Genomic DNA, 27,928 nt, shown 5'->3' with positions numbered 1-27,928 from the left:
GGAGTCTCCCACAACGACTACTCTTCTCTTCTTCTTGGTTGACCTACCTTCTGTCCCTTGGTCACTGTTGCATGGTGTCTCCTGTACTTCCTCCTCTGCAAACTGTCCTTCAGTCTCATTCTCCAGAAGCTGAAAGTGGTTGCTTAACTCCAATGGCCCCACCGGTGCAGAACGCCCTCTAATTCCTCCTCTCCTAACTGTCACTCTTTTCCAAGGAGTTTCCTCTTCATTGGCTTTCCTCCCCTCAGCATACTCCACTTCGGCTTCAGCTGGCTGTTGTTCTTCAATCTCATGTGCTTCTTGTTGCTGTTGCAGTTCCACCGTTCGGTCTAAGAACTCCTCGACTTCTCTTATTCCTTGGAGGGTGGACACTCGCTGCTCAAGTCCCCTCACTTTTTCTTCCAAAAGTGCCACCAGCTTGCACTTGTTGCAGGTATACGCCATGTTGAGCTCAGGCAGAAACACGAACATTGCACACCCTTTGCAGGTCACCACCTCTAGGGACTCCTTTCCATCCATATTGTCGATTTCTGCTTTGGTTTTTTTCCTTTTTGATTATAGTGGAATTGCCTTTGCTTTGTTGTGTCCTCTCTGAAGGTACACAACTATATGAGTATGTCTTAAGGGAAAGTAATCTTTTGGGGGTTTTTTGCTTTTGTTTGGTGGTGGTTTTGTGGGTTTTTTTTTCTCTTTATGTTCCCCCCCCCCCTCTTTTTATTTTTATTTTTTATTATTTTTTTATTATTTTATTTATTTTTTAAGAGGCCTCCCCCGCCGAACTCCCCCTGTCAAACTCCTGTCTGCTCTTCCTGTTAGCTCGCTCCCTGGGAATCTGGCTTACTTTTATAGCTCCTACTTGAGCTGGGCCAACTGCTCTTCCCTGCTTCTGCTTAGCTCCAAGTCAGGAACCAGAATGAGGTCACTGAAATGCCAACAACAATCAACAACAATCAACAGCAATTAGGCACTGATTGCTGAGTCCAACTGACAATCAGGCCACTCCCCCTTCAGCTCCTGCAGCAACTATAGACACCGACCTCTCACTCAGCACTCAGGAGCACATGGCAAGCACATGGCCTCTTTGAATTGGCAGCCTCCTGGGTTTCCTTGAGGCTTCTCTTCTTCCCCTTTCCTTGGTCTCCTCTTCCCCTATACTCCCCCTGTCAAACTCCTGTTTGCTCTTCCTGTTCGCTCGCTCCCTGGGAATCTGGCTTACTTTTATAGCTCCTACTTGAGCTGGGCCAGCTGCTCTTCCCTGCTTCTGCTTAGCTCCAACATGAGTTGGGCTTGTTTTGCAGCCACAGGACCTGGGAACCTTGCAGTCATTGAGTCGACCATGAACTCCTCTGTATACCAAAGCATTCTAGAGTCAGATGTGAGGCCATCTGTCCGACAGCTAAAGCTTGGCCAAAATTGGGTCATGCAACAGGACAATGATCCCAAGCACACCAGCAAATCTACAACAGAATGGCTGAAAAAGAAAAGAATCAAGGTGTTGCAATGGCCCAGACAAAGTCCAGACCTCAACCCGATTGAAATGCTGTGGTGGGACCTTAAGAGAGCTGTGCATAAACAAATGCCCTCAAACCTCAATGAACTGAAGCAAGGTTGTAAGGAAGAGCGGGCCAAAATTCCTCCACAATGATGTGAGAGACTGATAAAGTCATACAGAAAACGATTACTTCAAGTTATTGTTGCTAAAGGTGGTTCTACAAGCTATTGAATCAGAAGGTGTACTTACTTTTCCACACATGGCTTCTCCATTTTGGCTTTATTTCTGTTAAATAAATCATGACACGGTGTAATATGTCATGTGTTGTTGTTCATCCTAGGTAGTATTTACCTAATTTTTAGACCTGCTAAGGAACAGATGATTGTTATTATGTCCTGATATGTAAAATCATACAATTCCAAGCGAGTGTACTTTCTTTTTCACACGACTGTATGAAATGCATATATATGAAAATACAAGTTTCTTGCAATTATACACAGGCTTCAGCAAAAGCAGATGGGTATCCAAATTAAGTATCCATTTGAAGAGGAGTCTATATGCCTCCTGTTCAAATGTTGAATGTTTGGTAAGGTCCTTAATCCATTGCATTATAGGAGGTGAGTGTTTATCCTTCCAGTGTTGTAATATCAGTCTTTTAGCTGTCAAAAAGGCACGGGGAATCCATTTATACTGACCGTTGGTTATTTTCCATGAAGCAGGTAAGGAATTTAAACGAGTGTGTCCATCAATGAATATTAAAGACTGTCCCTGTTCAAAATTTATCTGTGCAATAATCTCCTCCCAAAAGCAAACAACTACTGGACATTGCCAAGGTATGTTTTAAAGAAACATTAGCTGCTTTGCACTGCCAGCAATCAGCCAAATTAGACACTCCCTTATTTGAGATCTGGTGGGATCCAAAAGACGTGCAACAAAATTTTTTTCTGAATAAGATGCAGCCTAAGAGCCATAGATGAGGCAGGGAGAGACACAAAAGCAGCAATCTACTGATTAGACAGAATGGGACAATCCAATTCCCTATTCCATTCCTGCTTAAAATCCTGTTTATCATATTTATTCACTGATAACATGTAAAGACGTGGATCGTGGATTCCTTTTCCTGACCCGCCTCAATAAGTATTTTCAATCATGACGGAGATTCTGATGCTGTAAAAGGCCAAACCTAGATAATAACAAATGCTGCAATTGCAAGTATGACCATTCAGTCATAGCTGGCAAGTCCTATTTGGCATGTAGTACAGAAAATCAAAAGAACTTATTATAAGCACCCACTGGTTGATCCAAAGTAACCATCTCCTTATCTGCCCATGCCTGCTGCAAAAGTGTTTTCTTACCAAGGTTTAGATCTGGATTGTCCCATAAAGGTCCATACTATAGGAGGAATCCTATGTTTTCTTGCATGTCTACATTAAAGTCTATACTTATGCTATGAGTGTTGACTTTTTACAAATGTTTTTGGAAATGTTGTTTTTCTCTTATATTTGCAAATATAATATTTTACAAAGTTTTTAAAAATCTAAGTTTTATACAGCACCTAGCAACTTTAGATGTTTTATAAATAATTGGTCATCAGCATCTTTATGTACATTATTGCAAGGTGGCTGCTTACTCTACCTTCATACTATGTCCTAGGATCAGGGTATCTTCCTACCCACCTTTAATTTCAAAAGAAAACTCTCTCTCTCTCTCTCTCTCTCTCTCTCTCTCTCTCTCTCTCTCACACACACACACACACACACACACACACCAGTATCTAGTTGATTCGTGCACAAGAAACTTCACAAGTCTCTGACTGGGTTCACACAACACAGTAACCCACACTCAATGTTGAGCGTGGGTTCTTCTTGAATCGTGGGTTAGCCTATTGTCTGAACTTGGGACATTTTCTGTAGGGTAGTTTGTTAACCATGCATTGTGCTTTATTTTTCTCGAACAAACCACGTTGAGAACCCATGGTTTATTCTTGGATTGTTCAGGGTGGTTAACAAGCCGCTTTGTGGAAAATGTCCTGGGTTCAGACAACACCCTAACCCATGGTTCAACAAACAAACCATAGTTCAATAACAAGCCACATCCAACCATTAAGTGTTGGTTAGCGTGTTGTGTGACGAGCCCCTCTCTCTATTTTTTTTTTTTTTTAAGGAACAGGTAGGCATTTGCACCAAAAGAACTGAGAGCCCTGTGACACCTTGAAGTTGGCAGGCATCTGGCATAATTTAGGACAGCACTGAATGATAGCATATATATGCCACAATGTGTTTGCTAGTCCATAAAGATGCCACAAGATTCCTTGTTGTTTTAAAGAAAGGCTGCTAGGAGGAAATCAGATTACAAATCTTGGGGCATTGCCACGGCATGGGAGCTTCCTGACCCATAACCACGTAGCAGCACGAGCCCTGATATCGTGACCTACCTTCTCTTCTTTCTGCTTCCTCCACAGCCATGGCTTGAAGATAGCTTTCTTCAGTCCCTACAAGAAGCAGCAGAATGAATTCCAACCAGGAAATTCTACAAATCCAATGGCCAACAAATGTCATTCCTCCTTCTGGGGGAAACCCTGGGGGGTTCTCAGAAACTGATGGAGTTCCTCACTTGATGAGGGAAACCCAGCTTCCCTGGAAGTCTGCTTGCTTTCTGCTATCTATCCATTGCACATCTTATATGATGGCTCCTGTGCCATAACGTGTGGCCTAGACGTGGAAATAACATGCAAAACCCAAAGTCAGAAGTCAACAAAGAAGAAAAGAAAATGGCGGCAAGGAAGAATAAAACCAGGCATGTTTCGCGACGTGAGGCCTGGCTTGCTTGGGCAAAAGACCAAGAGAACGTTCTCCTCAACGCAGCTGCCTGAAAGCTTCTTCAAAATGAAATTCAGACCTTGGCCAGAAACTGGTTTAACGTCCCTGATTTAAATAGTAATTCAATCCATTTCACCACAGTAGGGAAGTTTGTGATCAGGTGACCAGGTTTGTGATCAGGTGACCAGATCAGTTTGTGACCAGGTGCTAAAGTACTGATGGGCAGGCTACAAGGCCAGCCTGCTGCTTCTCCCTTCTTGGGATTATTTATTTAGTTATTAAATTTGTATACCACCCCATAGCCGAAGCTCTCTGGGCGGTTTACAAAAAATGGTTTGCCTCTTTAAACTGGACTTGGACTGGGGAAAACTTCACATAGAGAACTTTCCTCAGACAGGCCTTCAAATATAGAGGACTCTCCTTTGTAAATAGGACACATAGGCACTCTACTTTCAGAAGGAAGGAAGGAAGGAAGGAAGGAAGGAAGGAAGGAAAATAAAATACTTTCAAAGGGGATACGGCTCCAAGCTGTAGCAATACTTACCCCTTTTACCTTCACCTTGGAAATGGCTGTTTGGGGAAAAGAAAAACGGAGAAAATTAATAGCAAACCTCAAATGGAATGAACAGCAAACCTCAAAAGGGTTGATGGTAGAAAACAGCAGGAACGGTATCCTCCACGTTGCTTCTGACACATGTTTTTAACAGGTAGAGAACATTTTGTTAATTTATTATCTCCTGCTTGCCCCGTGGAAAGCTCAGAGGAGGACGTATGCGATGCTCCCACCAACGCACGAAGCAGATCCACACGTCCCTGAGCTTCTGCTACAAGAGCAACAGGGGCTCCCAGGCCATTTAGTTGGGCATGCAAGATCAGGCATCCCAGCGTGTTTGACGCATCCTCAGCCCGGCTTCACAAATAACCCCAAAGGCCACTTTGGATCCTGCCCTTTCTTCAAAGAAACTTGGCCTGGAGACCAACCTCTCCTATGAGGAGAAGTTGAAGGAACTGGGTATGTTTAGCCTGGGGAAGAGATGACGAAGGGCACAGTCCTATGCATGTTCAGACAGACGAAAGTCCTACAACTCCCAGCATGGGGGCATGCTGGGAGTTGTAGGACTTTTTTCTGTCTAAACATGCATAGGATTGTACCCTAAGAGAGGATGTGATAGACATCTTCAAACTTTCCCCCCCTGTTGCTCCAGAGTTGGACTCTCCTGCATGGAGCCCTTTGGATATTATAGAGCTGGGAAAAGTGCAGAAAAGGGCAACTCAAATGATTCAGGGGCTGCAGCATCTCCCCTACGAGGGAAGGTTACATCAACTGAGATTGTTCAGCCTAGAAAAAAGGAGGCTAAGGCGAGACATGAAAGAGGTGTACAAAATTATGCATGGTATGGAGAATGTGGGGAGGGAGACATTTTTCTCCCTCTCTCAAAATACTAGAACCCAGTGGGGTCATCCCACGAAGCTGAAGGGTGGGAGATTCGGGAGAGATAAAAGGAAGGACTTCTTCACACAGCACATAGTTAAATTGTGGAATTCATTACCACAAGATGTTGTGATGGCCACTAATCTGGATGGCTTTAAAAGGGGGATGATAAATTCCTGGAGGCAAAGGCTATCAATGGCTACTAGCCCTGATGGTTGTGTGCTATCTCCTGTATTCGAGGCAATAGAATCATAGAATCATAGAATAGCAGAGTTGGAAGGGGCCTACAAGGCCATCGAGTCCAACCCCCTGCTCAATGCAGGAATCCACCCTAAAGCATCCCTGACAGATGGTTGTCCAGCTGCCTCTTGAAGGCCTCTAGTGTGGGAGAGCCCACAACCTCCCTAGGTAGCTGATTCCATTGTCGCACTGCTCTAACAGTCAGGAAGTTTTTCCTGATGTCCAGCCGGAATCTGGCTTCCTTTAACTTGAGCCCGTTATTCCGTGTCCTGCACTCTGGGAGGATCAAGAAGAGATCCTGGCCCTCCTCTGTGTGACAACCTTTTAAGTATTTGAAGAGTGCTATCATGTCTCCCCTCAATCTTCCCTTCTCCAGGCTAAACATGCCCAGTTCTTTCAGTCTCTCTTCATAGGGCTTTGTTTCTAGACCTCTGATCATCCTGGTTGCCCTTCTCTGAACACGCTCCAGCTTGTCTGCATCCTTCTTGAATTGTGGAGCCCAGAACTGGACACAATACTCTAGATGAGGCCTAACCAGGGCCAAATAGAGAGGAACCAGTACCTCACGTGATTTGGAAGCTATACTTCTATTAATGCAGCCCAAAATAGCATTTGCCTTTCTTGCAGCCATATCGCACTGTTGGCTCATATTCAGCTTGTGATCTACAACAATTCCAAGATCTTTCTCGTTTGTAGTATTGCTGAGCCAAGTGTCCCCCATCTTGTAACTGTGCATTTGGTTTCTATTCCCTAAATGTAGAACTTGGCATTTATCCCTATTAAATTTCATTCTGTTGTTTTCAGCCCAGCACTCCAGCCTATCAAAATCACTTTGAAGTTTGTTTCTGTCTTCCAGGGTATTAGCTATCCCACCCAATTTTGTGTCATCTGCAAATTTGATCAGCGTTCCCTGCACCTCCTCGTCCAAATCATTAATAAAAATGTTGAAGAGCACTGGGCCCAGGACTGAGCCCTGCGGCACCCCACTCGTTGCCTCTCCCCAGTTTGAGAAGGTTCCATTGATAAGTACTCTTTGAGTCCGATTCTGTAGCCAACTGTGGATCCACCTAATAGTTGTTCCATCTAGCCCACTTTTAGCTAGTTTGTTAATCAGAATGTCATGTGGTACTTTGTCAAAAGCTTTGCTGAAGTCAAGATATATGACGTCCACAGCATTCCCACAGTCCACAAGGGAGGTTATCCTATCAAAAAATGAGATCAAATTAGTCTGACAGGATTTGTTCCTGACAAATCCATGTTGGCTTCTAGTAATCACTGCATTGATTTCAAGGTGTTTACAGATTGACTTCTTTATAATCTGCTCCAGAATTTTCCCAGGGATGGATGTCAGACTGACTGGTCTGTAGTTCCCAGGTTCCTCCTTTTTGCCCTTTTTGAAGATAGGGACAACGTTAGCCCTCCTCCAGTCATCCGGCACCTCACCCGTCTTCCATGATTTTGCAAAGATAATAGACAAAGGTTCTGAGAGTTCTTCCGCTAGCTCCTTCATTACTCTTGGATGCAGTTCATCGGGCCCTGGAGATTTGAACTCATTCAAGGAAATTAGGTGTTCTTTGACCATTTGTTTATCAATCTCAAACTGCAATCCTGCCCCCTCAACTTGTGCTTCACTTTTTCCAGGGGGGTCATAGACCCGCTTTTGGGAGAAGACCGAGGCAAAGTAGGAATTGAGCACTTCAGCCTTTTCTTTGTCATCTGTTATCAATTTGCCATCCTCATTAAGCAGCTGAACCACCATTTCTTTCCTCTGTCTTTTACTACTCACGTATCTGAAGAAAGCCTTTTTATTGCTTTTAGCATCCCTCGCTAATCTCAGCTCATTCACAGCTTTAGCCTTCCTGACGCCATTTCGGCACTTCTGCGCCACTTGTCTGTACTCTTCTTTTGTAGGCTGGCCTTCCTTCCACTTCCTATATCTATCCCTTTTTGTTTTCAGTTCATCAATAAGCTTTTTGTGGAGCCACATTGGTTAAGCCTGTGTGCGCCAGTTGCTGGGGAACATGGGCAGGAGGGTGCTGTTGCACCATGTCCTGCTTGTTCATCCCTGGCCGATAGCTGGTTGACCTCTGTGCTGGACTAGATGGACCCTTGGTCTGATCCTCATGGCACGTCTTATGTTCTTAAGGGATGCTGTAGTAGTGGTTTCCTACATCAGCAGAGGGTGGAGTTGGTGACTGTTGAAGTCCCTTCCAACACTGATGGCATACACCAGGCTAACCTCATTCTGTCCTCCTTGCAGCAACTGAGAAACAAAGGCTGGGTTCACACAACACACGTTTAACACACACTCAGTGGTTGAGTGTGGGTTGTTGTTAAATTGTCTGAACGCAGCGCATTTTCCGCAGGGTGGCCTGTCAACCATGCAGTGTGGCTTATTTTTCTCAGACAAGCCACCTTGAGAACCCATGGCTTGTTGTTGGGTTGTTTAGGGTGATTACCAAGCCACACTGCACGGTTAACGAGCAACCCTGCAGAAAACGTGCTGCATTCAGACAACACGATAACCCATGGTTTAACAATAACCACTTGACCACTGAGTGTGGGCTAGCATGTTGTGTAAACCCAACCAGAGAGTCTCTCTCTCTCTCTCTCTCTCTCTCTCACACACACACACACACACACACAGAGGGGGGTGGGTAGGGTAGTTTCTGATCCACTTTTTCTGTGTCACAAGGAAAAGCAGGTGGTGAAGCTTGTAGGGGGAAAGTGGCAGGTAAGAAAAAGGTGAAACGTGATGTCAGCAGCCAGACATCTAGTTCAGCCCTAACAACCCTCTTTTATGGATGAAATCCTCCATCCTGAGCCAGAGATTGAATAAGGTAGCAGCAGATACCTCTGGCTGGTAGATTATGGGCCTTCCGTTCTTCCCATGGGTCACAGTAGTACTGTTTCATGGATCTCACGGTCGCGCGGCCCACCACTGGCTTGTATCCAAACTCTCTGTGATCTAGCACCTTCAGTTCAATGGGAGGTGCGTAATCTTCATCCACTGGTAGGTACTAAGGGGGATCAAGAAAGCTGTGTGAATCTCTCCAGGAAGTAAATGGCTGGGGACAGTGGTGCAGCTAGACCCTGGACTTCATGGTCGTGCAGGGTCCCCTTTAGACAGCCTTGTGTATTACTTCAGTTGTGAAGCAAACGCTTAACATCCCCCCCACCCTTGCCTCCCTACCATTCCATCTTTACAACTGCTCCTACATTGCTGATACAGTTACTTTTCAGTTATGGTTTGTACAAATAAGCTGGGATCAAACCATTGCTTATGATCCTGGCTTGTTCACTAACCATAGTTTAAACTAATCAGAATTCTCTGCATTCAGATGTAACAGGGAACTCGGGTTAATTTTTTGTTATTATTGTAATACAAAATAACAAAACAAACAAATATTTGATTAGCAAAAACTAAAATGTTGAAGAATTTTCTTTTGGGTGGGTAGAATTTCTTTTTAGCTCCAATCTTAAGATCTGCACCATGCAAATTGTCTCTGCTGTCGGCTCGTGGCCAAGAGGGCTGCTCACCACTTTCATGAGATAGATGCTAATTGGAAAATTGGGGTTCTCCTGGAAGTTCTTGATGATTGGTGTTTGAATAGATTCCCCTCCACACTCTATAGTGAGACTGGGATTGTTAATGACCAGCAGGTTGTAGTTCTTCATGTCCCGGAGGCCCCAAGCCAGGATCTGTGGGAAGGTTGAAATGAATATTTAGAAAAAACAGTCCAGGGGATGGAGAGAGAGGGAGAGAGAGAGAGAGAGAGAGAGAGAGAGGAGGTCCAAAATGTACACTTTTATTTGGCAGATGTTTGCTGATTGGCTCAAGAGCTTCCTTTAGTTCTGTGTTGGCCAATCACACAACCTTTCCTCACTTTCCATACTGATGTGTACTAAATGCCTCTTGTTGCAAGGCTCCTGCAGGCTTGAACAGGGAATACGACAGCAGTGCCAAGCGCCAACCTAGTGATAGCACTGTTGCACTCATGTCCTCCTTGTGGGCTTCTCACTGGAGCAGCTGGTCGGCCACCGTGTGAACAGAATGCTGGACAAGGTGGGCCCTTGGACTGATCCAGCAGGGCTCTTCTGATGTTCTTAAGTATCTTAGAGCCAAATTAGAGGCAACTTTGAACTGCATGAATAAAATGAATGTGCCTGGGGTTGTTGTTATGTAAATAGCAGCTATGGCAAACCCGAACAGTCAAGACTCTCTCTCTCTCTCTCTCTCTCTCTCTCTCTGTGTATGAGTTTAATTCTCTCTCTCCCCCATAAAAAAAATCTCTAGCTGCATTTCAATAGAGGATTCCCTTTGACATGAGAGGCAACTTTTGTTGGACCATAACAGGGAGTGAAAGAGTTCAACATCTCCCTCCCCACCACCTTTCCAAGAATGCTCAGGCTCCCCAACAGCTGCTATTTCCACAACCAAAACATGCCCGTTAATTGCATTTCATAATGAAGAACGTGCGCGTGAATTGCAAGTTGAGGTGCGCTGAGGTTTGAGGTGCAAGTTGAGGCAAGTTGAGGTGCCTGGAGAAGAGAATATTGAGGGGAGACAGGATAGCACTCTTCAAATACTTAAAAGGTTGTCACACAGAGGAGGGCCAGGATCTCTTCTCGATCCTCCCAGAGTGCAGGACACGGAATAATGGGCTCAAGTTAAAGGAAGCCAGATTCCAGCTGGACATCAGGAAAAACTTCCTGACTGTTAGAGCAGTACGACAATGGAATCAGTTACCTAGGGAGGTTATGGGCTCTCTCACACTAGAGGCCTTCAAGAGGCAGCTGGACAAGCATCTGCCAGGGATGCTTTAGGGTGGATTTCTGCATTGAGCAGGGGGTTGGACTCGATGGCCTTGTAGGCCCCTTCCAACTCTGCTATTCTATGATTCTCTGAGGTTGGCGCTGGCGCTCTGCACCATCAGGGCCACTCACAAGGGGAGGGAGTTGCTGTCCTAATCCTAGCTGCTTCACAGCGCCACCCTAGCGATGGCTAAGAGGTGTATTGCAGTCAGTTGGATGAGGCGAGGGGTGGCTATAAAGATTTGTGCCCCCTTCTCATCCTGGGCAAAGGGCACTTTCAATGCCCCCCCGCACCCCATGAGCAATTACAGAGTTTTTGGCAAAGCTGTGCATCAGTTACAGATTTCCATGCAGCAGAGATGCTCCCTATCAAAGCCTCTCTTGCTGTTTACAATGCAGAGTTGTGGACTGAAGAGGCCTTTGCTTGTGTGGGGGCTCCTGGGGGAGGAAGCAGAAGAAAAGCCATGATGCATCAGAGCCACCTAGTCCACCACTCTGTTCCTACAGTTGCCAATCAGATGCCCGTGGGCCGTGCCAGCTCCAAGTTTCGCAGAGGGTTGGTCAAGTGATTCTCCCTCCCTCCCTCCATGAGGCTGTCTTCTCACCACCACCATCACCAGCTGCTCTTCTTCCTCCTTCTCCCTGCTACAACTTGCATGCTTGGAAAACCCCAAATAGCAAGAGGGAAAAAAAGCCAAGGGCAAGGGGTGGAAACAGAGATCTCTCTTAGAAAATATGCGTTTGTTTTTGCCAATGGATTTCAGACTTATGGAGTCCTTCTTCAGGGCAATTCAAGTATTATAATTTCAATTTTCTCCAGAGCAAAATGATCACACATATGTCAGTTTGCTCTGAAGAAAATTGAAATTAAATTCTTACTTGAATTGCCCTGAAGAAGGACTTCATAAGTCCGAAACGCGTTGGCAAAAGGAAAGGAAAGGAAGGGAACCTCTCGTGCAAGCACTGAGTCATTACTGACTCTTGGAGGGATGGCAGCTTTCGCTGACGTTTTCTTGGCAGGCCTTATGGCGGGGTGGTTTGCCGTTGCCTTCCCCGGCCGTTATTCCCTTCCCCCCAGCTAACTGGGTACTAATTTTACCGACCTCGAGAGGATGGAAGGCTGAGTCAACCCGAGCCGGCTGCCTGACACCAGCTCCCGCTGGGATCGAACTCAGGCCGTGTGGAGAGCTTCAGCTGCAGAAACTGCTGCTTTACTGCTTGCTCTTGGCTTTTTTCTCTCTTGCTACTTGGGGTTTCCTTTAGAATCATAGAATCGCAGAGTTGGAAGGGGCCTACAAGGCCATCGAGTCCAACCCCCTGCTCCATGCAGGAATCCGCCCTAAAGCATCCCTGACAGATGGTTGTCCAGCTTTAGTTTTTGGCCTCTTTCCTTCACACAAGCAGAGCGAGAGGCAGGTGAACCAGGAGACTGCAATGGTGAAAAGGAGGAGCAAGTCCTGGGGGCTCTTGTCCAGGGGCCCCTGCTGGGGTGTGGGCCCTCGGCAGGAACCCGACCATGCCTACCACAAGGGCTGACCCACTCCGGGGTGGGCAAAGCTCACTTTGGACTTGGTTTCGAAGCAAGGTGGCCCAGCCCCGAAGCACCCCAAGTAGGACTGGGGCTGAAACAGCCTCTGAGGCGAGGTGTGTATGTGTGTGAGTAGGCGGTGCACAGCCTTAATGACTGGCAGCCGTTGACAGCCTCCTCCTCGCTGAATCTGGCTAACTCCTTTTAAAACCACCCAGGTCACTTGCATCTGACATTTTAATGCCCATTCGGCCAGTTTGGGAAGATCTTTCGGCAGCTCTTTGTTGCCCTGTTTTGTTTTAAACCAACGTTTATCAGCGTTCGCGCTCACCTCGACGGCCATCAGCTTCAAGATGGGACGGATTCCCTTAGGGATCGTGTAAACCCCATTAATCCAGGCAGGAGGGGGATGTTTTCCCAACGATCCATCCTGTAGGGAGTAGGTGGAGAGTTCTGCTGAAATGAGAGCCCCCCCTTTTCTCCAGCTGTTGATGAGAGAGTTTTGTCTGGAGAGGGACCCTCACTTTTAAAAGAAGGGCGGAGGAGTTCTGGGGAGAAGCTCTTGGGAGCTGCAATTCCAGCGGCAGGTGGGGGTCAAAGGTAAAAGAGATAGGGCCAAACAGAAATAATAATAATAATAATAATAATAATAATAATAATAATAATAATAGTGATGGGCCTGAGGGGGTCTCTGGGCAGACTTACGACCGACCGTTCAGCCAAGGACCTTGGACACTGATTATCTCAAACCGTTCAGCTCTGCACCTGGGGGATGATGTCATGCTGTACATGCAGCCAAGCCGATAAAAGGTCTCGGCAGCGCCAGGCGCCTGGTGCCTTGTGGCAGTTCAGATTCTGGTGCCTTAGGCTGAGAGGGAAATCGTTGTCTTCTTCTTCTTTTGTCTGCCAGGCTTTTAGCCCGCAGAGGTGGAGCCCGTGGAACGTTAGTGTGGGGCTGGATGTCTTGGGGAAAGTGTGGCTGCTTCTTCAGCAGGGGGGAGGGGGAGAGCGTATGACTATGGGGGTGTTGTGTTGTCCTTCCTGCCTTAAATGTTTCTGTGCTGTGTCTTTTCCCCTTATGTGTGTCCTAGGGTGGCCCTATGGAAAGGAGGACAGGGCTCCTGGATCTAACAGTAATGTAGAAAAGGGACTTTCAGCAGGTGTCGTTTGTATATATGGGGAACCTGGTGAAATTCCCTCTTCATCACAACAGTTAAAGCTGCAGGAGCCCTGCCCTCTTTTAAATCTGGTCACTCTAGTATAGCTCCTGCAGCTTTCACTGTGGTGATGAAGAGGGAATTTCACCCACTTCAATTGACACCTCCTGCAATTCCCTTTCCTATATTACTGTTAAATTTACAGGAGCCCTGTCCTCCTTTTTATATGGTCACCCTAGTGTGTCCCAGCCCTGGGACATGTGAATTCCATCAGAGCTTGAGTTGTAATTAATAAAGTACTTTGATCTTTATGTGGTGTGACTGTTATTTCTGGGTGGGTGGCAGGCTCCCTTCACAATAATAATAATAATAATAATAATAATAATAATAATAATAATAATAATAATTTCTTACGCCTCTCCATTTTGATCGAGGCAGGAACAACAGTAAATATAAAATACATAAAACTGAATTAAGAACATAATATACATTGTTAAAACATCCTAAAAACATTCTAAAAACATCCTAAAATTCCTTAGCAGAGATTTCTAGGACCATCCGCCCTGCACAGAACTACAATAACCAGGATTCCTTGGTAAGAAGGGAAGTTTGTTAAACCAGCTCAGCTGTAGAGTGTGAACTCAGCACTCCTTTGGTGTGTGAAGCTGAGATGGCCCGGTTCACCTGGGGCCTTCACAAACCTGGAACAAAGCCTGGCATTCATTCATTCATTCATTCATTCATTCACCTTCTTGTCCAATAGAAGTTCAAAAGCAGCCAAGAGTTGACCAGCATCCTTCTGTTCTCTGGTGATCAGATACTTGCGGAGACGGGGCAGTCTTCGTGCATCTAGGTCCAGGTACACGCTTGGTGTACACAAGCACCTTCCCATGAAATAATCAGAGTGGCCCTAAAAGGAAGGGATAACGGGAGGACTACATCGCCCAGATGAAGGAACGCAGCGGTCAAAATACAGTGGACCTGTAGAGGCCTGTGGGCAAGAGGATGTCAGCCTTCCTCCACCTGGAGTGCTTCAAGGGTGAGTTATTCCACCTGCTCCCCTCCACCCCCACACCTGGAGGCTTTAAAAGCAAGGCTGGAGCTGAAGGTTGGGAGGTGCTGCTTCAGGGGGAGAAGTGATGTTCTAACCAAGCTTTTTTTTAAAAAAAAAAAAACTTATCTGGTTTGTTTTGCTGTACACTTGTATTTAGTATATTACTGTGATATTATTGATTAGTATATTGTTAAATATTGTTGTAATTTTAATTTTTGTAAACCGCCCAGAGAACTTTGGCTATTGGGCAGTATAAAAATCCAATAAATAAATGAAAATGAATGAAAATGTGTGTTGGAGTACAACTTTCCACCATCCCCAGCCAGCATGGCCAATGTTGAATACGGTGACCATATGGAAAGGAGGACAGGGCACCTGTATCTTTAACAGTTGTACTGAAAAGGGAATTTCAGCCAGTGGCATTTGTATGCATGTAGCACCTGGTGAAATGCCCTCTTCATCACATCAGTTAAAGCTGCAGGAGCCCTGTCTAGCGTGACCAGATATAAAAGAGGGCAGGGCTCCTGCAGCTTTAGCTGTTGTGATGTACCTTTTTATTCTCTCAGTATTTTAACACTTAATTTTAACTTAAATTTAAATTTTACTGTTCTAACTCTGGATTTTAATCTTACATCAATTCTGCTGTGTGGTTTTATCCTGGTTGTGCTTTTTATACTGTATTTTGTATTTTTAACTTGTTGGTTGTTTTATTATGGTTTTAATTTTTGTGAACCGCCCAGAGAGCTTTGGCTATTGGGTGGTATAAAAATGTAATAAATAAATAAATAAATATAGAGGGAATTTCACCAGGTGCTGCATGCATACAAATGACACCTGCTGATATTCCCTTTTGAATGCAACTATTAAAGATACAGGAGCCCTGTTCTCCTTTCTATATGGTCACCTTAATGTTGATCATCTGATATTGTTAGCTGCCATGACTATCATTTTTGGGGTGAAAAGGTGGGATACCAGTCCAATAAATAAATAAAGGTTAAGGAAGGTCTAAAGAAAGTATGTCTTCACATAATGTGCATGAAATCTCATATGTAGGGATGGGGGAGAAATTTGTTCAGTTTGCATTTAAATCCCAACTTACCCAATTTCGCACTTTAAAAGCCCAATGTGAACCAAAACTCAGAACTTGATTGACTTCTCTAATCAGAAAATGTATACAAAAATGTGTATATTAGGGGTAATAAAATTAAAAATGTTTTAAAATCTCAAAATTGTTTGCATTGTATATTTCATGCACAAAAATGCTTATGAATTTTTTTATTATTTATTTCTTTAAAACATTTGTATCCCGCCCTATATCATTAAGATCTCAGGGCGGCATATAATTAAAAGCATACAGAATAAAACAATAAATGTGAACTTAAAAAAGAAAATTCCCAAAGTCTGGGGTGGACCGAACTAAAGATTGGGAAAATGAGATACGGAGGAAAACCAGAACAGACGGATTCGTCCTTCCCTCCTTATACGGACACTTACATCATAGTCAAAGATCTCCACTGCCACGATTGGTGGATCTTGCTCGGTTGCCTGAGGGTTTCCATAGATCAAGACGTTTTCAAAGAGGAGGGTCTGGTCCCAGCAGGGGTGCAGTGTGCCAGTGATGGTCTGAGTGGATTGGCTCATATGAAGGAAGCACACCTGGGCCACGGGATCTAGCCAAGTGGCAAAATGTGGAGAGTTGGGCAAGTTACCACCATGGGCTCAAATGTCACCCACACACCTACAACACAGACTCGAAGACCCCTGGGAGTAAAGGGTTGCCATGTTTGGGGATTTTCTTGAGGAAAAAGGTGAGTAAGGGGGAGGGGGACATGAGAGAGGTGTACAAAATTATGCATGGTGCAGGGCCGGCCCTACTATTAGGCAGAGTGAAGGAGTCACCTCAGGTGGCAGATGTTGGGAGGCAGCAGCCAGGTGTTGGAGGAGAGGCCTGTGTGCCATGCAGGCTGTGCCCCCAACATAGCCTGCTGCCCCACCATCAGTGCTGCAGACGGATTAATCTGCCAGCTCAATTCGGCTTTTGTAGGTGGAATGGAAGGGGCGCCATCTTGTTCTTTGCCTCAGACAGCAAAATGTCCTGGGCCAGACCGGCATGGTGTTTAGGAAGGAGAGAGGGGGAAACGCTTTTCCCTCTCTTATTCTAGAGTCCAGAGTCACCCAATGAAACTGATTTTTTTTTTTTAAAAAAGGAAGTATTTCTTTACACAGAGTATAGTTAAACTATGGAATTCAGTACCACAAGATGTAGTGATGTCAACCAGCGTGGAGAAGGCCATCATTGGCTACTAATCATGATGGCTATATGCTACCTTCAATGTCAGAGGTGGTATGTATATGTACACCAGCTGCTGTGGAACATGGGAAGGGGGGTGCTATTACACTCGTCCTACTTGCAGGTTTCCCACAGGTAGCTGGTTGGCCACTGCATGAACAGAATGCAAGACTTGGCAGGCCTTGGGTCTGATCCAGCAGGGCTCTTGTTGTGTTTGCACTAGTAGCCATTCCCTCAATCTCCAGGGAACCTTGGGAACTCTAGTTCTATGAGGAGAGCTAGGCACCTCCAGCAAAGGATTCTTAGCAGCCGTGCCCTCACCCCCCCAAACTGGACCAGGCCAGTGGTGCTGGGCCTGGGGAGGCTTCATCTTTGCCTCAATCTCATTTTCTTCATCCAAATTGCCTCCCAACCTCACCAAAAGCTGCAGTTAGCCCCACAAGAGAAGGAAAAGAGCAGTTACGACACGGGTAGCGGTGTTTTTTTCCCTAAGTGGGACTAATTGCAGCATCGGGGGAGGGGAGTCAGATCAGGATATCTACATGGGGGTGAGAGAAGGGTTAACTGTCCACCCAGCGCTGCTGCCCTGATCCAATTCGGGCCTGCTTTTGAGGAAAAGAAAAGAAGCTCCTAGTTCACAGGTCTCTCACATCACCATTTTTATGGCCCTGCTTATGTAGAACCAGTATACATACATACTCTAGACTGCAATGTGGGGGAATACTGCTTTTAGTATGCTTTTAGGACGTTTTTAACAATGTATACCATGTTTTTAATCAGTATTTTATACTTACTGCTGTTCCCCGCCTCGATCAAAATGGAGAGGCGGGTAAGAATTATCATTATTATCATTATTATTATTATTATTATTATTATTATTATTATTATTATTATACCTAAATGGTAATAGTGCCTCTCCCAACTCCAAAGAAGAATGAGTGTGCACTTGAGTGCTACTGGGTAAAGGGGCTTGTGATGTTGCACTGTTTTAATGCTATCGTTCTGTTGTGTAAATGCTGTTTAGACTTCAAATGATAAGGCTGGTGAGTAGTTAATTCTGTTGGGAGGTGTGAGTGAATGAAATGTGGGAGTGAGTACTGATTGGCTGTGGGATTTGAATGTGTGAGGGGGAATGACAGTTGAAGTAAGTTGGTAGTTAGTAGTTGAGGAGAGAGTTGGGGTTAGTCTGGTGAATAGGATAGATGATGATGATGATGATGATGATGATGATGATGATGATGATTTATATAGCACCATCAATGTACATGGTGCTGTACAGAGTAAAACAGAAAATCGCAAGACCTTGCCGCATAGGCTTACAATCTAATAAAATCATAGTAAAGCAATAAGGAGGGGAAGAGAATGCAAACAAGCACTGGGTAGGGTAAACAGGCACTGGGTAGGGTAAAACTAACAGTATAAAGTCTAGGCAGCATCAAGTTTTAAAAGCTTTAGGAAAAAGAAAAGTTTTTAGCTGAGCTTTAAAAGCTGCGATTGAACTTGTGGATCTCAGATGTTCCGGAAGAGCGTTCCAGGCGTAAGGGGCAGCAGAGGAAAATGGACGAAGCCGAGCAAGGGAAGTAGAGACCCTAGGGCAGGCGAGATACATGGCATCAGAGGAGCGAAGAGCACGAGCGGGGCAATAGTGTGAGATGAGAGAGGAGAGATAGGAAGGAGCTAGACCATGAAAAGCTTTGAAGGTCGACAGGAGAAGTTTATATTGGATTCTGAAGTGAATTGGAAGCCAATGAAGAGATTTCAGAAGTGGAGTAACATGGTCAGAGCGGCGAGCCAGGAAGATGATCTTAGCGGCAGAGTGGTGGACAGAAACCAATGGACTGATGTGAGAAGAAGGAAGGCCAGAGAGAAGAAGGTTGCAGTAGTCCAACCGGGATCAGTGTAGGGTCTGCGTTTTATTGGTTTGGGATTAAGAGGGAGTAGAAGGAGTGAGATCAGGAATTTAGAGAGTAGAGTAGGCAAGGATACAAGACAACTTTATTGTAACAACTAAGTATGGAAAGAAATAAAATCAAAAGCTTGATAAACTTCTTGTTAAAAAACGTTATTTTGTTTCACCCTAGGATGGATTCTTTAAGTACCTGAGGTAAGGTACTGAGGTAAGGGACATGGCTTGGGACCGCAATACCTGATGGAACGCCTCTCCCGACATGAACCTTCCCGTACACTGTGCTCAACATCTAAGGTCCTCCTCCGAGTGCCTACTCCGAGGGAAGCTCAGAGGATGGCAACAAGGGAGAGGGCCTTCTCAGTGGTGGCCCCCCAATTATGGAATGATCTCCCCGATGAGGCTTGCCTGGTGCCAACATTGTTATCTTTCAGGCGCCAGGTCAAGACTTTTCTCTTCTCCTAGGCATTTAATAGCATTTAACAATGTCACGTTTGTTTTTAACGGACCCCAGAACTATTGTTTTTAAACGGATAATGTTGTTTTTATATTGTTGACTATATGTTTCTGATGTTTTTTTTAAATTTTGTATACTTTTTTTTTAATGTTTACTGTTTTTAACTGTTGCAAACCATCCAGAGAGCTTCGGCTGTGGGGCGGTATATAGATGTAATAAATAAATAAATAAATTATATGGTGGCAGCAGCAAAGTAGAAGGTGAATAGAAGATGCACCAAGTGCCAAGCTGGTTGCTGTGGGACCAAGGTCAGAGAATCACAGAACCAGTGGGAGAGTCAAAGGTGATGCCCAGAGGTGGTCACAGAAAGGAAAGATAATCCACAGAGTGGGCAACCGTATTCCGACTGTGGTCATGGTGGGGAACCTTTAAGGAAAAGGTAAAAAGGAGTCTCAAGGTGAGCAGGTCGTGACAGGGCTCTTGTATGGAAAGAGGGAAGAATGGGCTACAGAGGGCAGAGGAGGTGGGGCGTGGGTCTGTTCGTGTAGCATATTCCCCTACCTGCATTGCCCTTGGCCACAGCTCCTACAAGATCCTTCGCCTGGTAGATGTAGCAGCGCAACTGGAAATAGACAGGAGCTGAAAGAACAAGGAGTGTTTACGTGAATGTGACTTGTTAAAGTCGTTTCCCCACAATGCACCATCCAAACTCTCAGTTAGAAAGGGCACTGAGAAAGAACACGGAAGCACTGGGATGCTCTGGGAACCCCCTGGGTTTATTCTCTCTCTCTCTCTCTCTCTCTCTCTCTCTCTCTCTCTCTCTCAATCTCAATCTCAATCTCTCTCTATCCCAAAGCAGCCCTTCTGCTTAAGGTGAGTTGCAAAAAATAAAACAAAACCCACCATTATAAGCTTCAAAATTCTACTGCTTATAAAAACGACACCTTTAGAGCTAATAACTTGACAAAGAGGGAGTCTTTTTCAAGGAGATCTACATGCCATCCCGATTTCCCCTTCCCTCTTTGCTCAGCCCTGCCAGTCTTCGACACCTCTCTTGGCAGCTGTCAAATGTAGCTGCAGCTAAGGGAAAAGGGGAGCGAAAAAGGGGGTGGTGTGCACTTTTATATGGAAAAAGAGGTGCTGCTGACTTGGAGGTGCGATAGATTAGAAAGGGGGCACCCCCAATGGCTGGGTCAACACTTGAAAACTTGGGGATCACCCCGGTAAGTGGTTGATCCTCCACTTGTCAAAGTGCTCAAGTTCACCCACTTACCAAGGTAACCCCAGGATTTAAAGGGTTGCCCAGCCCCTTGGGGACCCTCTTCTTCTAGGGCACCCCTCTCTGAGTTGGCACCAATGCATTTCCATAGAAAAATCCATTTTTCGGTCCCAGTAGTAGTAACAGCTTTTACTTCGGCAGCTGACAAACTAGAAGCAGTTGCAGCATTTGGAAGTAAAACAGAGTGGTACGTTGGGAACCATGAAAAATAGTTGTTGGGGACTTGGGTAAGTGGGGATTCTTAGCAGCCTCCCCCCCCAAATGTTTGGCCACCCCCTTGAACCTTGGGGATAACCCTCCTAAGGAGGTGATCTACACTCCGTTTTCCCACCTGTCAACTGTCAAAGCAGTCAAACTAGACTCTATACAGTCCAGCCTTGCCTGTTACCTTGTATGCTTGACAGCTGAAACATACAATGGTCTAGACAAGGCAAGCCTGTATATATCTGGCAGTCGGAGTTGTGAAGTTGCACAAGTCCGAAAGGGTGGATATAGAAAAATAACATTTTAAAGGGGCATTTGTGCGCATTCCATCGGGCTGGGAAAATGCGGGGGTGGGGGGAGAGGTGGGGGAATCCTGGCCTTCTTCTCATACAAAAAGAAAGAAGTCTCTGACCTCAATCGGGATTGCGACCGGTGCAGAGATGGAGGACTTGAGGGCCACCCAGTCTCCTAGGATGCCAGATGAGTGCCTCCGAGTATCTATTCCGAAGGAAGCTCAGAGGATGGCAACAAGGGAGAGGGCCTTTTCAGTGGTGGCCCCCCGACTGTGGAATGATCTCCCCGATGAGGCTCGCCTGGCGCCAACATTGTTACCTCTTCGGCGCCAGGTCAAGATTTTTCTCTTCTCCCAGGCAGTTAACAACATATGCTGAGCTTTTAACTGACCCCAGAATTTAAATGGATATTGTTGTTTTTATGCTTTTTATGCTTTTAAATTTGTATCTTTGTTTTTAATGTTCACTGTTTTTAACTGTTGTTAACCACCCAGAGAGCTTCGTCTATAGGGCGGTATATCAATGTAATAAATAAATAAAATAAATGAGGCTGGCTGGAGGACCAAGGGGGAAGAAAGGGGGAAAAACCCACAACAACCCTAATCATTTGTTGGGTGCACCAACCACACACTGTAGCGCCCACAGACACACACACACACACAGAGAATGTGTATGGACAGACTACTCACCCTTGAAGACGCAAAAGAGGAGGGGTGTATTCATCTTCAGAAGACTTTGAGGGATGGGTTTCTCCGGCTCTTTCTCTTCTTTCTTTTCCTCTTTCTTCCCCGACTCTATTTTTTTCTTTTTCCCTTGGCTCTCTACTTCTACACCCTGAAAAGGAGACTGCTATAAGCCGTGCATATCATACTCGGGCAGTGTGGATTCCAAGCCTAATAAGTAGAGCTGTGCACCCCCTAACTGAACCACTTCAGAACCCGATCCGGACCTTCCGGAACAGGCCCAAACCAGTTGGGGTCGATCCGAACCTCTCCGATCCACTCCGGAGCTGGATCCGGAGCGAGACCTGGAGGTCTGGATCGATATTCGGCTCCCATTTTGCACCCCCTTCCCCACTTACTTGCCTCTGTGGTGGACGGCGGAGGCAGGTAAGTGGGGAAGGGGGGACAAAATGGGGGCTGAATAATGCTCCTCCCCCTCTTACCTGCTCTGCTGTCTACCGCAGTGGTGGACGGTGCAGCCAGGTAAGCCCCCCTCCCCGTCCCACTTACCTGGCTCCGTCGTCCGTCGTGGTCCGGGTGTTGGCTTCAACTGCAGCCCAGACCGCGACAGACCCCAGTAAGCCCCCAGTCTCCACTTACCTGGCTCTGCCGCCGTCACCGCACAGACCACGGTGGTGGTGGATGAGGGAGCCAGGTATGCTCCCCTCCCCACTTACCTGGCTCCAAAGCTTTGGAACGGTCTGAATCGCTTTGGACCATTCCAAACCACTTCGAGCCGACCTGGACCTCCCGCGATCCGCTCCAGAACCGGGCTTCGGAGGTCTGGATCGGCCCGCACCGCTTCAGACCAGGGGGTCCGTAACGGAGTGGAGCACACCCCTACTAATAAGTAAATAAAAACACCACAAACTCTCTACCAAGAAAACGTGTAAACCTGCTACCCATACAAATTATCACCATGCATTACCCACAGATCAAGATATAATGGTCTTTGGACCCATGAGGGCTAGGAAGTTGCTCTCTAAGAAACAAGCTGAGATTCTCAGCCGGCCCAATTTTGTGCCTCATCCCAGATTCTGCAGATTTTCAGTGTGCTTAGAAGATGCCTACTGCTCTGACTGTGCTCAGGGACATCCCTGCCACAAGCAAGACACACGGACAGAGGTGGGGATTGGAAGTTCTGAGGCAAGGGGGTCACAACCCCATTGAGGTTCAGGAACATACGAAACTGCCTCTTCAGGGTCTTTGGCAGAGGGAGGGATTTTCCAGCCCTCCAATTCTAGATCCTGTGAACTGGAGATGCTAGGAACCAAAACTGGAATTTCCTGCATCCAAAGCAGGTGCTCCGTCACTGAAGCTATGGCCACTGGGTACCAGGGGGGCAATCCAGACGGGCCTCCAGGTGTGCAACCCACTGCACGTGGCTGCAAGAACAAGATCCCAGGCTCCACCTCGAATATGTAGCTAACTGTGGCCTGGGGTGGTGGCTAGATTGTTGGACTAGGAGTCAGGAGATCTGGGTTCGAGTCCCCACTCAGCCATGGAAGTTCACTGGGTGACTTTGGGCCAGGCACAGACTCTCAGCCCAACCTACCTCACAGGGTTGTTGTTGTGAGGATAAAATGAAGAGGAAGGGGATTATGTATGCCACCTTGGGTTCCTTGGAGGAAATAAGGGGGGATATAAAAGCAATAAATAAATAAATAAATAAATAAATAAATAAATAAATGTATTACACCAAGGTTGTTTTGCTCAGAGTTGTCTATCTTGCCGGGTAGCAGCTCTTATGGTCTCAGCCAAGGTTGTTTCTTGGGTCTATTACTTGAGATACTTTAGCTGGAGTTTTTAGAGAGTGAAACTCGGACCTTTTGCATGGAGATTGTGTGCTCGGTCACTGAGCATGGAGATTGTGTGCTCGGTCACTGAGCATGGGGTCTCTAACATGGGATGGGTGGGTTGACTCTTATTTTATTTCTTTAAAGAACATTTTCTGCCATGGGTCACTGCCATGCTGCAAAGTGAAGGGCTGACCGCCAGCACCATCTTTACTTGGGTTTGAAACAGTGCTTTTATGTTTTAGAGCTCAGCTCCTATCTCTGCCTTGGACTTCTGTTACTTTTCTTGTAGTTCTACCAGTTGTCCTTCTAGGAAATGAATCATAGAATCATAGAATAGCAGAGTTGGAAGGGGCCTACAAGGCCATCGAGTCCAACCCCCTGCTCAATGCAGGAATCCACCCTAAAGCATCCCTGACAGATGGTTGTCCAGCTGCCTCTTGAAGGCCTCTAGTGTGGGAGAGCCCACAACCTCCCTAGGTAACTGATTCCATTGTCGTACTGCTCTAACAGTCAGGAAGTTTTTCCTGATGTCCAGCTGGAATCTGGCTTCCTGTAACTTGAGCCCGTTATTCCGTGTCCTGCACTCTGGGAGGGTTGAGAAGAGATGTGTTTCGTGTACTGGCCATGCCCACCATGGCAGCTGTTTCATGAATGGGCCATCCCCACCAAGGCAGCCTTTTTGTGTGTGAGAGTATGCGGTGAAATGGGTTGGACTGGGACATGGGAGAAACGGGTTCTATTCCCCACTCAGCCAGGAAGCTCTTTGGATGACTTTCGGCCAGTCACCCATAACCTGCCCCATGCGGAGAGGAGGAGGGCCACGTAATCTGCTTTGGGTTTCTAGCAAGAGGAAAAAAGGTGGGGTATAAATGTAATAATTTAAAAAACAAACAAAATAAAAACACACACACTCTCTCAAAAGTCCAAGTTGTGCCCAGTGACCCAAAATAGGTTGAGGAATCTCTGCAGTAAACTACAGCCCACTGAACTACAAAATTAAACCCTTTCTACGAGCTTTATCACACCAGCGTTATACTGTGCAATCACCGCGAATTGCATGGAAAGGACTCCAACGTTTTCCACCTTATAATCTGCTTTGATTGTGCAGTACTTCCATGCATCCTGCCTTAATTGTGCAATAAAGCAAAAAGATTCACTGTATTTAGCCCCTACATTTTGAGCGTATCTTCTGAGCCGCCGCTGGGGCACAGGAGCAGGATTTTAAAGAAATGCTTACATCTGCGTAAGCTTTAAAGATAAAGACACCAAAACTGACACAGTAATAGATATTAGGGAGAGCTTTGAAATGAATTGGGTCATCCATTGATTTTTTAATGATTTTTTTACATTTCCCCCCCTTAAACTCACTTCCTGGTAAACAAAGGATCGCTGTCGCCCGGTAGCAAAAACAACCACAACCGCAAAAGCTTAGTGCTAGGGGATCATCCGAGAGAAGCAGGTACATGGGATGAAGCTTAAAATCTGACCGGCTGCTACATCAAGTTCAGCCTAGGAGGCAACAGGCTAACTTCGCATCCTCTATTTGTTGGCATTTATGCCACAGCGGAGGGCGCCTGTGGCACCTGGCTTTTCTTACCAGCGAGCCCTCTAAGAGGAAAATGGCCGCCACGCGGCTGGAAGCCACGGGGATGAGCTTCCTGCGCCAGCATCGCCGGCGGAACACGTCGTTGGACCGCCGTTGCAGGTGGAATCTCCAGCCGTAGAGGGGAGCGTATTCCCACGCTTCTTCTTTCGTCTTCATGTCTGTGTGCTGCAGGAAATGGACCAGGGGACCAGGTGCGAAAGACGCAGGGAAGAGACAGGGGTTAAGCCATAATAATAATAATAATAATAATAATAATAATAATAATAATAATAATAATAGTAATATCCCACCATTTTTCCTCCAAGCAACTCAAGGCAGCATACATAATCCTCCACCTCTTTTCCATTTTATCCTCACAACAACTATCCTGTGAGGTGGGTTGGGCTGAGAGTCTGTGACTGGCCTAAAGTCACGCAGTGGGTTTCCATGGCCGAGTGGGGACTAGAACCCGGATCTCCCGACTCCCAGTCCAACACTTTAGCCACTACACCACACTGGCTCGCCATGCTATAGGATGGCTTTCCATGTCCCCACCAGTGCAACCAATGGCAATGCTGGCTGGAGATGATGGGAATTGTAGGCTAACGTATCTGGAGGGCACCAGATTGGGAAAAGTTTGGGATTAAGACTGTTCAATGAAACTCTGATAGTGAACTTTCCAGAGGTCTACGAATAGCAGAGACCCATGGGTAAGTGCAGTGGAGGCTAGTGAATCCAATGTCAGTGAAGGGGTAAATCCACTCTGGGTTTCAGTCAGAACCTGTTGGAACTCTAAAGGAGCTCTCCAAGGTCCCAAACCCATGTTGGGGGATAGGGTTCAGCATTTTAAGGTTTCGATTGAAACCCGGAGCAGATTCACTGCCTCACTGATGTTGGAGCCACCAGCACCCCCTGGGGCAACCAGATATTCTGCTAGCGCTGACCGGCACAGTTTATACTGACTTACGCCAACTCCTGTAAGGAGCTGGGGCGTGTGGCCCTTCTTGACAAGGTGCATTACTTTGCGCATCACCAGCTCTCCGTCCCCAAGGAAAGCCTGGCGAATCGGAATTCTGTGCCTCAATGTCGCCATCTAGGCTGCAGTACCAGCCTGTCTAAGCGTTCTGTCAGGTGGTCCTGACGGCCAGTCCTTGCCCACTGGACTCTGTACAGCCCTGGCCTCAAAGCGTGCTCTTCATTTATTGCTGGCTTTTACCTCTCTTATAGTTTCCTGTCAGTGAGAACGAGCCCTCCTCCCCGTCACAAGCCCAAGGTGTCAGTGCTAATTACCAGCCGAAGGAAAGTGGCCATTTGGCGTTCTCGGTTCTCCCTGGCCAGGTTCCGGGAGCGTTTCCTCAGCCAGCGCCGACGTCGGTGAGTGTGGTACGTTTTCTCAGCTGCATTCCAGGAACGGGGGAATTGGGCAGGTGCAATAGCAACCCCATACTCCCAACCTAGGGAGGAAATGTGCTCTCGTGAGGCCCCGTGAGAAGACCTAGGAAAAGAAGTCGTTTCTTTCTGAGACCACTCCAGGGTCTAACGGAATAGAAATGGAGACTTGCCAGCATCGTCCACCGCCCGGTTCACCTCCACTTTCCAGTCTTCTACAAAGGTCCAACCAGGGGGACACACAATCTCTTCCTTTGGCGGGGTAGGGTCACCGCTCTAGAACCGAGAGAAAGCATGGGGCAAAATGGGTGTGCAATGAAGGTGTCACAAAAGTGTAATTTCCTGGAAGTTTGCAAGGGCGTTGCAAAAGGTGGTAACTGGTAGGGCTGTGCATTGCTTCTGAACTGAAGTAGGCCATTTAGCCTGCTTCAGTCTGAATCTGGATTGGGACTAGATCAGCCTGAGATGGTCTGAAGTGCTTCGGGCTGCCTCGGGGTGATGAAGCAATGGAGCCCCCAGCCTTGTTTAGAATGGTGGTTCTCACTGAGGACGGGCAGCTGTAAAGGGCCATTTCTTTCTCAGTGGCCTTTGGGGGGGGGTGAACTGGGAGGGAGGAAGGAGTCCACTGGGGAGGGGGGGGCAGCTGCTCAGTGGGTGCCTGGAAACCCACAATGGCTGACCCGCTTTGGGTGTCTGGATCTCGTTTTGGATCTGGATCTGAAGCAGGTCAGCCTGGGCCCTAGTCGAATTGGCCTCTGAAGCAAATCGGGGGCGTGGGGCATGAACAGCCCTAGTAATTGGAGTGTGGGAAAAGTTTTGAACCACCACTCATATTTCAGAGTGGTTCTGCCTCCAGGCTCAGGGAGAAATATTGGTGTTAAACTTAGGGGTGATTGTAGCACAGAGGGAGCCCAGGCATGGGGCATGTATCAGATTCCCTAGATTTAGGGGAATTTCATCCTGGCTGCTCCAGAGCGAAGCCACATCCTCCTGATCTCAGCACATACAGGAACCTGAGAAACACACCCCTTCCCAGGGGAGTCCACCTAATTTGGAGCCGCCCGGTCCAGACCAAGAGCGGCGTCCCTGCAGGGGGGTGGGTGGGGCTTTGGTGGAGCAATAAATATAGAGCGTTAGGAAGTTTGAAAATCAAACCAAGAAGAAAGGGTCTTCCCTGCCACAATCCTGCCCCAGGCCCAAGCCAAGCTACACACAGCCTGTGCCCTAGGGAGAACCAGTGAGCAGTGGAGGCTGGTGGCTCCGATGTCAGTGCGATGGTGAATCCACCATGGGTTTCAGTCAGAACCAGTCAGAACTCTAAGGGAGCTCTCCAAGGTGCACCTTGCATAGCTCCTTTAGAGTCCTGACTGGTTCTTAATAAAACCCGGAGCAGGTTCACCGCCCCACTGACAGCAGAGCCACCAGCCGCCATTGAAACTGAGGCTCGATTTCTCCCCCAAAGCTTGG

The 27,928-nt window shown here is 46.6% G+C and overlaps 1 protein-coding gene across 1 annotated transcript in view; it reads right to left on the bottom strand.

The window, feature by feature from the left end:
* Positions 1-27,928, bottom strand: part of FER1L5 (fer-1 like family member 5) — a 114,032-nt gene that overhangs the window by 40,283 nt on the left and 45,821 nt on the right. Inside the window, exons 24-33 of the mRNA XM_063139466.1 lie at positions 26,635-26,737; positions 26,363-26,526; positions 25,085-25,258; positions 19,752-19,812; positions 16,032-16,207; positions 14,232-14,393; positions 12,658-12,756; positions 9,524-9,685; positions 8,838-9,003; positions 4,856-4,881 (exon numbers count right to left, since the gene is read on the bottom strand). Coding sequence (XP_062995536.1) covers positions 4,856-4,881; positions 8,838-9,003; positions 9,524-9,685; positions 12,658-12,756; positions 14,232-14,393; positions 16,032-16,207; positions 19,752-19,812; positions 25,085-25,258; positions 26,363-26,526; positions 26,635-26,737 — 1,293 coding nt within the window. The remainder of the gene's footprint in view (positions 1-4,855; positions 4,882-8,837; positions 9,004-9,523; positions 9,686-12,657; positions 12,757-14,231; positions 14,394-16,031; positions 16,208-19,751; positions 19,813-25,084; positions 25,259-26,362; positions 26,527-26,634; positions 26,738-27,928) is intronic.

The sequence above is a fragment of the Elgaria multicarinata genome, chromosome 12 (assembly GCF_023053635.1).
Source record: "Elgaria multicarinata webbii isolate HBS135686 ecotype San Diego chromosome 12, rElgMul1.1.pri, whole genome shotgun sequence".
In the NCBI taxonomy this organism is placed as follows: Eukaryota; Metazoa; Chordata; class Lepidosauria; order Squamata; family Anguidae; genus Elgaria; species Elgaria multicarinata.
The sequence above is the reverse complement of the archived record's forward strand: the minus strand, read 5'-3'. Positions and strand labels throughout refer to the sequence as shown.